General features: G+C 35.0%; 1 protein-coding gene across 1 annotated transcript in view; it reads right to left on the bottom strand.

Moving 5' to 3' along the window:
* The window catches only part of hpse2 (heparanase 2), a 92,188-nt gene that overhangs the window by 5,742 nt on the left and 69,367 nt on the right, over nucleotides 1–17,079 (bottom strand). The window contains exons 9-12 of the mRNA XM_058796401.1: nucleotides 16,749–16,855; nucleotides 16,002–16,116; nucleotides 9,765–9,910; nucleotides 3,513–3,659 (exon numbers count right to left, since the gene is read on the bottom strand). Coding sequence (XP_058652384.1) covers nucleotides 3,513–3,659; nucleotides 9,765–9,910; nucleotides 16,002–16,116; nucleotides 16,749–16,855 — 515 coding nt within the window. The remainder of the gene's footprint in view (nucleotides 1–3,512; nucleotides 3,660–9,764; nucleotides 9,911–16,001; nucleotides 16,117–16,748; nucleotides 16,856–17,079) is intronic.

Raw genomic sequence — 17,079 nt, 5'->3', positions numbered from 1 at the left:
TTGAGTGTTTGCTGCTAAAAAGCTATTTTATTTAGTTTCATGTGACCATATAAGCCAGTGCTATTTGAAGTTCCAGTCGTGTCTGATAACTGAATATGCTGGAGTTTGTTTTTGGATGAATGAGGAGAATTTTTCTTGAAACCCTCCCAAACAACATGTGGTGATGTAGGTGCTGTTTGATTTTTTTTTTTTTTTTTTAGGTTTCTGACCCCAAGACTCAACTAATCTCTACAATTCTCCAGCTGTGATACTTGGAGAGTCTTTGGCCACTCAAACTGTCCTCCTCAGCATGCATTAGGATGACCTTCCAGGCAGATTTGTAACATCTTTAGTTGATCGGAACCTCTTAATTATTGCCCTGATTGTGGAAATGGGGATTTTTAGCTCTTTTCTTAAAGCCACTTTCTAAATTTGTGAAGTTCAACAATCTTTTGCTGCACATCAGAAATATATTCTTTGGTTTTACTCCTTGTGATCAATGATTAAGGGAATTTGGCCTTTGTGTTCCTCATATTTATAATCCTGTAAAACAGGAAGCCAAGGCTGGACAATGTCATGCTCCTAGTCACCATGCAGACTTATTTTCACAGCTTTCTTTGATCATATTACCAAGGGTATGAATAATTTTGAGCACAACTGTATATATATATATATATATATTACATTATATTGTATTCATTTAAAATAACTTTTTAAATATATTTTTTAATTAATTTATTCCTGTGACAGCAGGAATAAGCTGAACAACAGAATTCCTTGGAAATACAATTTTTTTTGTAACAATATGAAAGCCTTCACAGTTACTGATCAATTTAACGCATAGTATTAATTTCTTAAAAAAAAAAAAAAAAGAACCAATTTATACATGTGTTACATTATATATACGCATTTACACAGAAATTGTTAAATGTCAGGTAAGTGTTCCCCACTCTCTGAATACCCCTATCTCTCTTTGTTTCCATTTTGAATTACAGAAATATAATTCAAAACAGACAAAGACAGATCGGCCAAACACTGTAGGGAAAATTTATCCTTGAAAAGAGCAACTCTGTCTGAGAGTGTTTAAGTGTGACCCCACAAAATGAGCAGTTAATTTCCCTGCATATGCGTTACAGAGGAGTTAAGCATTGGAATGTGTCATGAGTAACTTTATAGTCTGCCTGTATATGTTACTCACCGAATTTGCTCTGGAACACACTGATTCAGCCCATATGGAGCTGTGGGCATTTTTGAAGACACAAATACGCCGCATGTTTCACTATTTTTGACGGCACATGCACAATACAAGGTGGGAAGACTAGACTAATTAATCCAATAACTGCGTTTTATGAGAATAAAATGAATAAAAAGTACAGATTTGATGGAAAAATGACAAAAAATTTACAGGCTTTCAAGCTCTTTCGGAATCAAAAAGAAGTCATATTTCTATAAATATTATCGAGCATGGCAAGTGGATGGTTTATGAGTATTAACCGTGGGAATGGGTCTATCAAAACACACATGAGTATGGGTTTGTTTTCATACGGGTCTATGATAGATTGCTCTCTGTGATATATAACTGGTAATTACTCTCTGCTTCTTCTGAATATTCCTTTCTATCCTTCATTCAATTTTCCCCCTGTTGCGGGACGGAGGGATTTAAGCGTAGACTTATTCAAAGAGTTTCTGTTTCACTGATCGACACCACGATCATGTTTTCAAAGTATCACGCTTAACTCCTAATAACAGACGTTAAGCTCTGACAGAGGTGGCCTTCTGGATCACAATTCCTCAAAAGAAGAAAAAAAAATAAAAATGAGAGGACAGCGAAAACTTGTTGAAATTCAAGCTGAAAGCTGCTGACAAAACTATTGCCAACATCTGCCCCAAAGGAAGCTGCATTTCACTGTACACTCAGTTTGAATTGAGCTTCAATAAACCAAGACAATGTTATTACGCTAACTCAATTGGATTGTCCATGTTTAATGGACGTTTTGATGTTTTGTTCTTGGCTTCAAAATATTTCTAGTGAAAAACTCAAAACAGAACACTCTCTTTGAGTGAAAAATATGACGTGTTTCTTAACAGCCGAGTAAAAATACAGACAATCTGTAAATCATATCAGAGTGAAATAGGGTGTTTGTGACCAGCGAGTATGGCTCTTAAGTAATCACATTTGTGAAGTTTCTCCTTCATGACTAATGTCTTGTTGGTTGAACAAGTCGTTAAAAACAACCTGTCAAGACCAACGAAAAATTAGCTGAGAATCTACTTGGCACCGTATGAAGCATGTATGTGATACAAAACATCGAACACAATAACTGAAAACACATTCAGAAGAGCTTCAACCAGAAGAATTCAAAAGACAACTTCTACAAGGGTCAAGATAGATGTTGAGGATGTAGACGTGTTTGGTTCAGCTGTACTTTATCAAGTACGCGAGCGCCAACAAGATAATCCTCAAATCCCATTTAAGAGTCTGAGGGGATGAACAGACCATGTTTTTATGACCCAGGTCTCTCTTTTGCCCTTTCCATGATTAGGTTAACGTTGGCCAAACGGGATCCCCATTTGTGGAAGAGTTGAATATTTAGTCAGAAAACAGTTAGCACAGCTGTGTGTGTGTAGACAGTTATAGAGCACCAGATTTATCTGTTCCGTCTGAGTTAATATGTTTAGTAAAGCAACAACACTCCACTTTGATTATTATAGTAAACCGAGAACAGAAGCATAAACCACATTCTTAAAAAAGCTGAGGTAACTAATAATAAGTTCATAGAATTTAACATAACACAATTTTGTATAGTACATTAATATAATATATCAATACCATATTTGATATAATTCTTAATTACATTCCTAATATTATTATCTAGTAATACTACACAATATAATATAATTAGTGCTGGGCAATGATTAATCACAAAAAAGTTTTTGTGTACATAATATATGCATGAGTACTGTGTATGTTTATTATGTATATATAAATACACACACATGCATGTAAATATAAGAAAAATATGTTATGTTCCTAAATTAAATATATTAATATAAATATATACGTGTAAATACAGGCAAACATTTTCAAAATATATACTGAATGTGTGTGTCTTTATATATACATAATAAATATACACAGTACACCCACATATATTATATAAACCAAAATTTTATTTTGGATGCGATTAATCATTGCCCAGCACTAAATATAATATCAAATAATTAATATAATATAATATAATACTTAAAACTTAAAATGCAACTCTTCCACCAATAGGAATCTCATTTCACTCACTGGTACTAAAAATATAAATATACTATAAAATTGAATTTTATTTATAATATTTCTTTTAATATAATAATATAAATAAATGCAACATGAAACCTTTTTGAAGAGTAATATAATTTAACAAAATCAAAGTTAATTTGTCAGTTCTCCTAAAAATGAAATATATATACAGTATAGTTTACATAGAGTATATTCATCATATTATTTTATGTTAAATCGCTGTCATGGATGATAATTGACTTACGTGGAGTGAAGTCCATCTGTGCCGAAGGGCTGTAACAGGTATTGGTGAACAGTTTTATTTCGTAAAGTCCCGGCCAGCTTGATTTTTTTCCGTGAGCGATGCAGGTTGATGATGTAGATGGTTATGGACCCTCTGACATAATCGTGACTGCAGGAAAGAGTTAAAAAACAAAACATTAAAATTTACAATACAGCAGCGTTTGATTTCTGAAGGATCATGTGACGCTGTAGACTGGAGTAACGGCTGCTGCAAATTCAGCTTTGCCAGCACAGGAATAAATGACATCCTAAAATAGACTCAAACGGAAAACAGTTACTTTAAATATCAATAATATGTCACCTTATTAATGTTTTTATTATATTTTGAATGCAGCCTGGGTGAACATAACAGATGACTTTACAGCTAACAAGCCTTCAATAATAAAAACTTCAAAAACAAATCGAAACATTTGAAAGAATATGGACAGATGTTGCAGCTAAAATGTATCAAACTCTCCTCATTTACCATTTGAAATTCCACATACGTTGTTCACTCGCATACTGTAATACTGACAGAAACATTGAGTCTGTTCCCAGAATTCCTTTTACAAGAGACAATGTGTTATATTTTATAAGGGTCCAAACCCTGATGTGATTCAATTTCAGCACACAATAACCAAATTATAAAGTACTGTATATAAGCAAAGGAGGCCCCAGGACTACGTCATGTAAAAGAGCTGATTGTTTTCACATAACTGTAAAAGCATTAGCTCCCCTCCCAAATTCACTGGGGTAACAAAAGCTTTATATGTGTTGGACGATCGCGCTTACGTTACAACGACACCAGCATACTGCTCCTTGTTTTCAGGGTAATACCGCTGAAGAGCTAGCTTTAGGGAATATTAACTGGAGATAAGTATCTGGCAACATGATTAGGCAAACATCATAAAATTCAATAAGGATTCTAAGGTAAAGGCAAGGAAAACATAGCTGCAGTGCACGAATACCACATGTGGTAAAGGCCCGACTGCACCGGTCAGAGCTTGGCTTTTGTCAGGCAAGCCTGTTAGTAATCTCACCAATCGCGAGCAACCCGGGCCATGTGCATCTTTACACCTTGGCGCACACTGAATAGAGTTCAAGGGAAAAAAATTCAGGAACGAGACAAACCCGAGACTGTGTAATGAAAACATCTCTCGTGTCATGTGATACATGTGCGGTGTCTCAGTTTTAATAGACTTTGGTAGCTTGGGTAGATATTTTCCAGAAGGGCGCATTAGATCAGACGAACAGATCGAAAAATGATAAACATTGTCCAAGACTTTGAAACAATGTGCCTCTCCAGCATTCAAATGGGGAACGTAAACATGGAATCCTTTGTTTGATGTCAGCGAATGGTCCTGGGGAAATGTGGAGTGGAGAAACCACTCAAAGCACCGAAAAGGAGGCCTGTTTTGTATAAGGGTGTTGTGATGGATTAGTGAAGATACTGAAAGCATATCCATGACTTGTCTGACCGGCCATTTTAACCACTAATAGAACGAAAAACTTGAAAGAGGCTGGAGTGAATGAGACCCGAATGCCTTGCAAAAAAAAAACCCATCTTTGGAACATTGTTCGCTTTTCCACTGACACAGAGGAAATTCTGTGAATTAGATAATATGATTGTTGACATTTAACAGTGCCATTTTGATAAAAAACATTTTCATTTAAATAAAATCACCTGTCTATCATCAATACAAACAGTCAACGTCATCTTGCCACTGGACAGGCAAAGCAAAAGCAATGCGTTTAGAGAACAGGTTTTAGCTGCAGACCAGCTGTTTTGGGTTTCATGGCATTTAAAGAGATTACTTGTTCGGTTTGTGGTGGTTTCGGTTTGATGGATAAGACACAACGTGATGAGATTTTGAACGTGGCCCAAAACTCTGTCATCTGTATGTATCAGGAATTGTAACTGGATAACGTCAGTCTGCTTTGAAATATCTCATGGCTGCAGACCTAAAAGCCTGAAAACCTCTCAACTAAAAATGAAGATGTTAAAAGAAGAACATACAAGTGCAGTTTCATAGATGCTTTAAATACATATTTGATGTCAAAGCTTTAATGTCCTAATCATGAAATTAAACTGCAGTGTTGGGGAGTTACTAAAAGTAGCAATATTGCAAAGCCACTCAATAATCTTAAAATGCCTCTCACTTACGTATCTTTTGATAGTCCGATTCATTTTAGTGACTCATCAGTTCATTTGAGCAATTCAGTGATTCATTTCATTGAGTCAATGATTCATTGTAGTGATTTAATAATTCATTTTCACGATTCAGAAATTCATTCAAGCTTCTTATTTTGTCTTTTATTTAACAACATAAATGCTGCTAGCTTTTGACCCGATAATACAAATTATGACATTTCTAGTTATATTACTTGTGTTTAACATATTTCTCTCTTTAGTTTACACAGTTATTGCCAGATAAATACTAATGAATAACAGTGCATTAAATTAAATAAAGACATTTTTATGTTTTATGTTTTTCAAATAAATGCTGTTCTTTTAAACTTTCTATTCATTAAAGGATTCTGGAACAAATGTAACATGTAAACAACACAATTGTTTTCAACATCGATAATACCGTAATAAAGTTTAAAGCAATTACATCAATTACGTTTTTTTTAACTTGTTAAACCTGTTTAAAATTGTTCATTTAAATTGCAATAATAAAGTTTTTTCCCCAAATAAATGCTGCCTTGGTGACCACAGGGAAAGAGATTAGTTTCGAAAAGCATTTAAAAAATCTTTCTGAATGGTAGAGCATTTAAAAAGATACACTACCATTAAAAAGCTTTCATGTTTTTTGTTGACTGTACTTCATATTACGAGTAGCACATTTCAAAGCAGCTTCCCCAACGCTGTTTTCTTTACACGTCTGTTGTCCTGCAGGAATCCTGAAGCCAGGGGCCTGTAGCAGCACAGACACAGAGCTGTAACTGAGCTGAGACACAGGGATCTGTAGAACGTAAACCTACACTGCTGCTGAAAAGCTGGCAGGTCCCGCTCACATCATTCTGGGGTAATAGATAATCATCAAAGGGAATGATGGCACTTTTTATCTGGCCTGGGTACAGACCTGCCTATTGTCCCGCAGCTCTACTCCCCTCACCTGCCTGAGCCTCTGGTGTCTTTCAGCGCCTCTCACACTGTAGAAAGAGACTCTGCACACTTGACAATTGATACTTGTTAAATTTTATGGGCTCTCACTCTGAAAGAGTGGCTGTCTGAACTCTGTAATTTATGTGTTTGAGAATGAGCAGGTAAGCCTTAAAATCCTCCACTACGGCTATGTACTCAGATGACGGGAATCTGTGTGGAGATAATGCTACAGGTAAAATAAAATAAAAAGCCAATTTACACACATACAATCTTGCTATGGTGATGTATTTGCGATATACACTGAAATTCTGTTCCATAATCTAACAAGCAGCCTACCTAGTCAGCATTTTAAGGCATCATAAGCATGTTCCCGACACCAAGTCAACAACAGCATTTCACTGACTTCACAAGACATTGCTTCTGGAGCCAATTTTCACATTGGGCAATCAAGTGGCAACCCAACACAGCACCAAAATTGTTGATTGTACAAAATTGAATTACAGTGGTTTCATGCTCTCTGCATCCATTATTCCACCACTTAAAACACTGCGGTCGGAACAAACCATGTTTATCTCTATTTGAATTGAAGCCGTATTAAATGTAATCTGGGCCATATTTAAATAGTTTAGTTTAAAGCGTTGGGAGGCAAAAATTAACAGTTTTGAACACAAATAAAAATAATGTTTCTCGAGCAACAGATCAGCATATTAGAATTATTTCTGAAGGATCATATGGCACTGAAGACTGGAGTAATGATGCATCACAAGGATAAATGATTATGTCAAATGTTCTCGAAGCGATAGATAACCAATCGTCTGAAAATTTTCACTACGCAATTTTCTATGAAATCTGTCAACTCTAGTCTGCAGACTGGCTCTAACTTTTGGCAACTATCCATCGACTTATCCAAACGGTAATCAGAGGAAAATCAGGGCAAAAATCGTGTAGTGTATTCCAGCCTTAAACAAACATCTTTGCATGACACAGACACCCCAAGAATGTCATTTTACAAAGATTATTCAGCTCCTGTAGTTCAGAAGAGAAGAGAAGAGAAGAGAAGAGAAGAGAAGAGAAGAGAAGAGAAGAGAAGAGAAGAGAAGAGAAGAGAAGAGAAGAGAAGAGAAGAGAAGAGAAGAGAAGAGAACTACAAGTGTATAATGCGTTACTCTACCCAACCACGCTTGGAGTAAAAAAAAGTCCAAATGTGGACGCCCAAGAAGTTCACTTTTCCAGAGGAGGTGACAGTTTTTCTCGACTCCCAACAAGTTCCTGCTTAGAGACGATGTAATTGTACTGCAGATCTTGCATAGACTTTGAATTACATTTCCATTGCATTAAGAACAGACTGACTGCGCAGCCTTGCAGATGCCTGATTTATGGTGTGATGATGACTTTCTGTGAAGATGAAGAATGGCGTTTTGAAACAAGTTTGTATCTCTCTTCACAGCAAGGTTTGTTTGGAAACCCTTGTGAGATGGTTGAAAGGCTGGTTGCCATGTTTCTTATTTTTTGTTATTTGTGTTTTATTTGTACTATAATTCTGGAAAAAGTTTATTTTTGTTTGTTTTGTTTTTTTTTGTTCAGATCAGCATATTTCTCTTTTAGGTCACTATCTGTAGCGTTCAAAGATGTTGCGATACAGCTGTTTCTCGAGTGAGGCCTATGCCAATGGTATGTGAACTTGGAATGTCCAAGGAATTTATAATCTTATAAAAAGGAAAAATGTTTTGTCTTAAATCAGAAAAGAGAAGATCGGTATAGCTCTATTACAAGAAACACATTTAGATAAACAGGAGGATTTCAAATTAAAACAGGGAGGTTATAATTAAGCCTACTTCTCATCCTTTTAAAAGTAGAGATCCTATCTCTAAGGAAGAATTACTGGAGGCAATGTTAAAGAAGCAGAATGACCCGGATGTGATAGGCTGTGTATTTTTATAAAGAATGGCACGCTTTATTGCTTAAACCCATGCTCTGTTTAATCACTCATTTGACATTGGGCGGCTTCCTGAATCTCTGAGAGAAGCTCATATTTCTTTTATATTAGAAAAGGTAAACCTCCCGAAGTCTGCTCTTCATATACACCTATATCTTTATTAAATACTGACAGGAAATTGCAAGCTAAAATCCTGGCTTCTCGTCTGGAGAAGGTAAATAACTGACGTTATCAAGGATGACCAAGTAGGTTTTATAAGAGGCTGCTCGTCTTGCAACAATAATAAGACTCCTTAATTTTATACAAACTTTTCAACAGCGTGAGATTGTGGGGTTAGTGCTTTCTCTTGATGCAAAGAAAGCATTTGAACGCTTTGAGTGGTCTTATCATTATTTATTTATTTTTTTTGGAGAAATTTAATGAACCACTGCTCTCACTTCAATTGTGAGCAATCCGGACATCCCACCAGAGAGACATGGGTGGGATATTAATTTTTGGGTGAACCAAAGTATCAGTTAGCTTATGGATTTGTTTGATGAAGCAGGTTTGATGTCTTTTGAGGAGTTGATACAGCGGTTTAAAAGAAGGACATTTTTCATTTTTTACAAATTATAAACTATATTTTCAAAAATGCCTCATTATGTTATAACAACAGTCTGTCTCCTATAGAAAAACTACTTTTTCAGACACCTGGAAAAAAGTCGGTGAGTGAGTTATAGACTCAATGATACATTCGAGAAAACTCTAGACTATAGGGAGAAATAACTTAATGTCGCTATAAGTGAAGATGAATGGGGAAGTATTTGGAAATATGCAATAATCCATTTCAGCATGTAATCATGCCAAGGCTATACAGTTCAAAATTTTACACGGGATGCATATTTCGCCTAACAATAGACATGCATATAACAATATATTTTAACATCTATGCCTTAAGTGCAAAACACAAATTGGTACTTTCATTCACTGTCTCTAGTCATGCCATCAGTTACAAATATATTAAGCCACGATAATTGCTGAAATGAGCAATACTAAATTAATTAATTAATTAATTAATAAAACACCTGCAAATATGCCTCATTATGTTATAACAAAAGTCTGTCTCCTATAGAAAATTATTATAATTTTTTTTTAGATATGAAGGCTCTTGATATCTAGATCTTACATCAGACAGTCTAATGAGAACCTACTTGTGAAAGCTGGTGCAGTGCGCATAGATGCGGAGTTTGTCCCGGATCACCCGTCCAGGGTGTGGTTTCCTCTGGAGACCTGCGACGTGCACCGCAAGCACCCTCGGGCCCACCAGACGTTTAAAGAGCAGAGATAACCAGTAATCCTACAATACCAACACACAAAACACATGTTACAAAATAAAAAGCATCACTGAGCCATTTTTACTGGAGCTCTGCCATGTCAACACGCGTGTTAGGTCAAGCGATTCTGCCATAGAATAGTGTTAGCGTGGTGCACCTCTGTACAAGAAACATGATTCATGCAAGATGATTCTGGTTTAAATACACCGGACAGATGTGGCATTTCTCTGCCAGCACAAATCCAATGAATTCCAGCATCCTTCCATCTTTCAAAGGAGTTTTAATTTTAGAATTGTTAAAGAGTAAGCTGTAGAAAGTTGAATTTAAAAAAAGTGTAAGAAAAAAAAATGTAGGCGTAACATAAGTTTCTCATATCTGCCTTCATTTTAGTAAGAACAACTTTTTTTTTTTTTTTTTTGAGATAGAAAAAAATGCACATGTGCTTCAGTCTTTTATTGAGAAAGACATTTTCTTGGATGCTCGAATGGAGCGATATAAGCATAATCTTTCTTTGGAAGCTTTTCCTGTTAAAATTGAGAAACAATAAACCAAAAACATCTCCTCTTGACCATAATAAATGAAATAGCTCATAGAAATGAAAGATACATACTGTATTTTTTGCTTTCTGTCATCAGGGGGAACAAAGAAAATTTCCAGTCATACTCTTACAGGAAAAACTAAACTGATAAAGATGTTTTTGCAAAATGTACCTTTGAAAAATTTGGTACCTAGAATACCTGCTTTAAATCTGGCATGAATTTTCAACTTGTACTCACCGATATTATTAAAGGAACTAAATGTGTTACCCAAGCCAAACACACACAAAAGTAAAATATTATTCTACTACATTTTCCGGTCCAAAAGTCATACTATCAGCACATTTAATCTACTATGATCCAGTAAAACCAAAATCCCATCACATTTATTGCACATTGTACATTAACTACACTGTAAAATTGATAAGTTGACTTAACTTAAAAAAATTGAGGAAACCCGTTGCCTTAAAATTATTAAGTAAAATTAAGTGAATTGTCAAGTTCACTTAACTTTTTTTTTACTATTATTATTTACTTAATAATTTTAAGGCAATGGGTTTCCTAAATTTTTTTAAGTTAAGTCAACTTATCACTTTTTTCAGTGTATAGCCTATAGTGTAACCAGAGAACAGTTTCCTTACATTCATTTTTATTGCATGGAAAAGAGCGATGGCTACCTGAATTTCACATGCATGACTGCACTAGGTCTCTCCTAATACCTCTCATCAGTTCCTAAATTCAACACCTAATTGAACTGGTTCAAAGCAGCATGTGTGCATCAGGAAGTTCCCATGCAATCCTGCATATGGCAGCATTTAAAGGCTTCTTTTTCAGGGAAACTTTAACTTAATTTGCTCCGGCAGTGTACATTGTGCAGCATCTGCTATAGGCAGTGGGAAAAAGAGATTCGGGAATGGGTGGGTCTCTTTCAACTGCAATTTTACAAAAAAACATTGTTTTAAGAATGTAAAAATACAAATCTCAATTATTGCAATGTGATATGATGCAGTGAAACTTCTGAATTAACTATAAAACAATACAAATTTTTGTTACAAAAATTATTTCAAACGCAAATGTCAACATCTTAGATCTGTGTTTAAAAAAACACTGCTTGAGCACAATCTAGAACCAGAGACCAGAGTCTAGATTCAAGGGTTTCAAACTGGTGTACACTGATCTGCATGGAAAGGTTTATGCATTTTTTAGTCTATCAAAATGTTATGCAAATGCAGGTGCACTACAGGCCACTGCAGCAAACACTAAATGACAATAAAGCTCAGGAGTGCTCATCTCAACAACCGTCCCTTATTGTACCTTCTCAGAGGTGAAAACACTGGGTTGGCAGATCATTTCGCTTAGAAAGCATTTCTCAAAACTGAGTAAGTGCAGAGGCTATAATGACTGAATAACGCAGAAACCACTTTAATAATGAATAAATTAAAGTCAAACCACTAAAGACCTAAGAGATTAAAGGATATGACCAACTTACTTGTCTGTAATACCAACAGGATATAAGCAAATGCCATGTCCTTTAATGCCAGACAGACACATATTAACTTAACGTGAGAGTGTGCAACAAAAACGAAGCAATTCTAACCACATAATAAACAACTGGGAGCAATAAGAACCTACATTTTAATAATATTTAAAGGTGAAGCGTGTAATTTTCACACCACTAACACTAAATGGAATTGCGAAAATGACTGGACGGGTAGATTTTCTAAAGAAAACGTGAGTAGTTTTTGCCAGTGTAAAACATTCTGCCAGGACGCTGGAGTTTGCCATGGCCCCAGATCAAGCCCACCAACATGCCTCTATGATATTGTGCTGTTGAAACATTCCTGGGCGTGTTGCTGTTGCCCGATTAGCCCGATTCAAAGCCCACTTGATCTGAGATAAATGTGGGCCACCTTTTCAGTGCTTTGTGAAAACAATAGCGCATCTTCAATAATCAGAATTGTAACAATAATTCATACTGATATTAATTATTAATAATTGTGCAGATTATTGAAGAGAGGTGCACTATTAACTTCACCTAGCTGATAAAAACTATAATAAAAGAATAAAATTAATATAGAGATTATTGAAGAGAAGTGTGCTATTGCTATAAATTATTTTTGAAGTTTTTAATATTAACAAAAATTATATTGTGCTGATTATTAAAGAGAGGGGCACTATTAACTTCACCTAGCCAATGAAAAACTACAATAAATTAATAAAATTAATATAGAGATTAATGAAGAGAAGTGTGCTATTGCTTTCACCCTGCAGAGAAAAAAATCAATTAAATGATTTTTGATGTTTTTAATATTAATAAAAAGTGTTTTGTGCGTATTATTAAAGAGAGGTGTACTGTCTTTCACCCAGCAGATGAAAAACTCTGAATAAATAAATATATAAATAAATAATCGTGCAGAGTATTGAAGAGAGGTGTGCTATTTCTTTCATCTGGCAGATTAATAATCAAACAAAAACAAAATAAAATAAAAGATAAATATTGATATTAAGTAATATTATTTTGCAGATTATTAAAAAAGTCTACTATTACACAAAATTCATTAAAAAACTAAATACAATAAAAGCAATAGTAATAATAATAATAATATTGTGCATATTATTGAAGAGAGGTGCACTATTAACTTCACCTATAGCAGATGAAAACTATTTAACTATTTAAACGATTAAAAACAAAACAAAGACAAAATAAAATAATATTGATATTAATTGATATTATTGTGCAGATTATTAAAGAAGTCTACTATTATATAAAATACAATAATATTTTTATTGTAATTGTATTAATAAAAATGTATATTGTTATTAATATCATTGTGCAGATTACTAAAAAGAGATGTACTACTGCTTTTACCAGCAGATTAAATGCATACATACATTAAAATAAATAAATATATATATATAAATGAATGAATGAATGAATGCACATTATTAAAGAGAGGTGTGCTATTGCTTTTATGAGCAGATTGATTGATTAAATAAATAAATGTGCAAATTATTAAAGAGAGCTGTGATATTGCTTTCACCCAACATATGTAATTGCTTATTATACTAATTACTGAACATATTCAATATGAGAAAGAAAAATTACTAGACAAAAGACTGGAAGTTGGATTTAGAAACTATTTTAACATCAAATGAATTACACATATCACCTTAATAGTCTAAAGGGGTGGACATATAGATCTGTGGGAATTACTGACAGAATACATTATTAGTGCACTTGTGAAATCTCCTGGTTCGGATTAGAATCCAATCAGCAAGACGGGAGTGAAAACACAAGAAACAGCCAGAGACAAGGGGTTTAAAAAAGAAACAAAGGAGAGGGGATGAGATCATCTGCTGAGGTGTGAAGGGAGAGAAACTGAGACATGACTCAGTAAGGGATTAAAGGGAAAAGGTTGGACCGTAAATTTTCCACGCAGGCCGACAGGTTGCGGCTGTTGCGAATTCTCACAGCGGGGCTTCTGGCAGTTCCCACAGACATCCAGCTATGTTTAAAGCATTGCGATCCCAGCAGGGGGCGATTGGTCCTTGGAATAACTAGAGATATTGAACGAGAAGCAGGGGGGAAAAAGATGACCGTTTCGAAAGTTGTGAGGAGTGCTTGACGAAATTTTTATGGAAAGATGCTCATTCTGGGTTGTCCTGGAAGAACAGTGCTCCTGTTGAGATTCTGAGAAATCCAGACTAGCCTTCGGTGAAGCGTTGCATAATCAAGAATTTCTACCATTGCTGTATTTTCCCTCTTTATGTCTTCCTTTGGTTTTATTACTTGCACAGGAACATACGTTATCCTGAGCGAGTCGACAGGTCTGGCTCTCCACTGCTGGTGGGCTGTAAAAGAACAGAGGGCCACGAGCAGATAATGTATCTATCAGCATCTGGAGTCAGTGAGGATTGTGTGTAGGAACCAGAAAGTAAGCTGCAGGTGAAGCTAAAATCAGTGGGTCTGCTTCAGTGTTAAGAGGGGAAGTAGCGGTTTGTTTTCGTCTATGTGAAAATCATTTCAAAGAAGGATTCTGGCAAAAAAAAAAAAAAAAAAAAAGTTCTATATTTATATTTCATTTGTAGTCACAAATTTCATTTTCAAATTTCACAATTTTCTCCTAAATTCTTTTAATATGTTCCAAAAACAAACAAAAATATGCAAGATTTATTACAATGAAAAAAAAAAAGATAAATATTAATAAAAGCATGTATTTATTGCATGTCTTACATAAATGCAATTTATAGTTTTAAAATATTTTATATTAAATATATATATATATATATATATATATATATATATATATATATATATATATATATATATATATATATATATATATATATATATATTATATTTAATATATTATTTCATCATTTTAACTGCAAATGCTATAGCAAAAACCTGCTAATGTTGGCAGGAAAAAAAAAGAAAATTATACTTTGAAATAAAATAAAAAATACAAAAATAAAAAACAAAAAAACAAATTCTTAACACACACACACACTTATAAGTGTATATATATGTATATATATACAAATATAAAATACATAAAACATATACACACACCACTTTACCAGAATTGATACAATTCCTAAAGTTTTATAGTAAAATATTGAACTAATTTAAAAGATTTGTTAAAAATGAAATTAAATGAAATTAAAAACAGCTGGCAGAAGTGCTTCATAAAGAGTTTGTAAACCAATAAGAAAATGTAATGTTAGTATATGGAAATGTATATGAATGTATACATGTATACATTTATTCTTGTTTTATATCTGGACACGCCTAAAATATTTTGCACATCTAACATTGCCAAATTGAAATATCGTTCAGAATCACAGCTCACAATATTAGACATAATGTACCAAAACTCAACGTTAAGCATGTTTCCCGAGCGATGAAAAGATCCACAGAACATAAGGGTTAAGTTTCTTTTAGTCGTGGCCTTTTATACGGGTTCGCAAATCAAATTGATATTTAATTGAAGTCTTCTGTCTGTCCTGTCTCCTGGGGCCTGACCTGCAGACACTGTGAAAGAGTGAGGTCTACATAATTCAGGATGAAGTTGGCAGCGGTCTGGAGGGTGGGGATACCTGTGGAGTGTCCTTGGCTCAGGTTGCAGTGCTGTCAGCATCTGGCTGTTCCACACAGTGGGGCACACATGTAGAGGGGATGGGAGACAGGCGACACTGTCTCAGGCTTGAATTTCAGTGCAGATCGCCTCAGCTGCCCAGTATTCAACACCACTAAACACCTTTCATCTTGGCTAATAGGTCCCACGGGAAAAGCCGTAAGGTGCCTGAGCCACATGCTAAAGACCGACTCTGTCTAAGGCTATTTTCATACACTTCATGATGGAAAAACCTACACCTGGGTCATTTTTACAGATTCGTTTTAGGTGGTTTTACAATACGGTAACGAGCATACCACAGAGATCACTGCGTATGGTGTTAATTTGCGTAACCTTTAGTGCGTGTGGTATATGACTCGAATCTATCTGCAGGTAATGTCTGAGTGTTAAACGGTTTTGACTGCTTTTGATTTGGGTTCTTTTTATGTGCTTAAACTTACAGGTAAAGGGTTGAAGTGCTGGTCGACGAGGTGGTTGTATCCATAATCAAAAAAAGAATGTCGGAGCACAACATCAATTCCATGAGCTGCGGCGATACCGAGAGTGTTGAGCCACCTGAAGCCAGCAAAAAGATTGAGAACATTAGGAATGCAACAGAATGTAGTGATTTGTCAGGTTTTTGCATTTTTCCGAAGACAACTTTAATCAGTCATGTCTCCTTTCGGTATTTAAAAAGCCATTTCTATCGGAAAAAACACATTTGAAAAACAGCAGTGCAGGTTGTACAAGGCAAATAAGCAAAAGATTTATTTTTGGCATTTTTGCCTTTGTAGACAGGAAATGAAGTGGGAGAGAGAGGAGGGATGGGATCGGGACTCGAACTCGGGACACCCGAAGTGCAAATGAGCAATTTGTATTAAACTACTCGAAGGCCATAAAAATATCAGTAACAAGAGTTGGACTGAGTTTCATGTGGTATACTCTTCAAATGCAGTTGAGAGGTGGTTTTCAATGTGTCACAACTTAACATTAACTGTTAGTATTTTTGTAAGAGAGATCTTTTGTGTGAGAGATTAGTGCTTTGCAGACTGTTACAGATCATGCATCTTTTTGTTTTTTGGACATAAACATTTAGGTTAGCTCAATCGTAATTTGCTGAAATCCTGTATGTAATACAAGTAATGATATTTTTATATGGGGATCATTGACTGCAGTCCCTATATACTACATGAAGATACTGTACTTACAGAAAACCAGCAGCAAATGTGTCGGATAAATTATTGGTGCCCCCTGCCCAAGCTGGACCAACTCCACCCAGCCACACACGCTTCTCTGGAGCATGAGTTTGAACAATCTGAAGGAAAACAAAGACAAACCTTCATCAGATGAGACATATCATCGATAACTCATAACTGAGTGATGGAGAGTTAGGCAGGATTTATTCTTCTTTTGATTAGTCTCTTCCACTTAAAATGACTCACTTTATAGTCACCAAGGTCATTTTAGGCTGGTAAATGTGAAATCCAAAATACAGTACTGTTCAAACGATTTTGTGAAAGAAATTAATACTTTTCTTCA

Source organism: Onychostoma macrolepis, chromosome 13 (genome assembly GCF_012432095.1).
Source record: "Onychostoma macrolepis isolate SWU-2019 chromosome 13, ASM1243209v1, whole genome shotgun sequence".
In the NCBI taxonomy this organism is placed as follows: Eukaryota; Metazoa; Chordata; class Actinopteri; order Cypriniformes; family Cyprinidae; genus Onychostoma; species Onychostoma macrolepis.
Note: the sequence above shows the minus strand (reverse complement) of the source record. Positions and strands in the feature narration are given on the sequence as shown.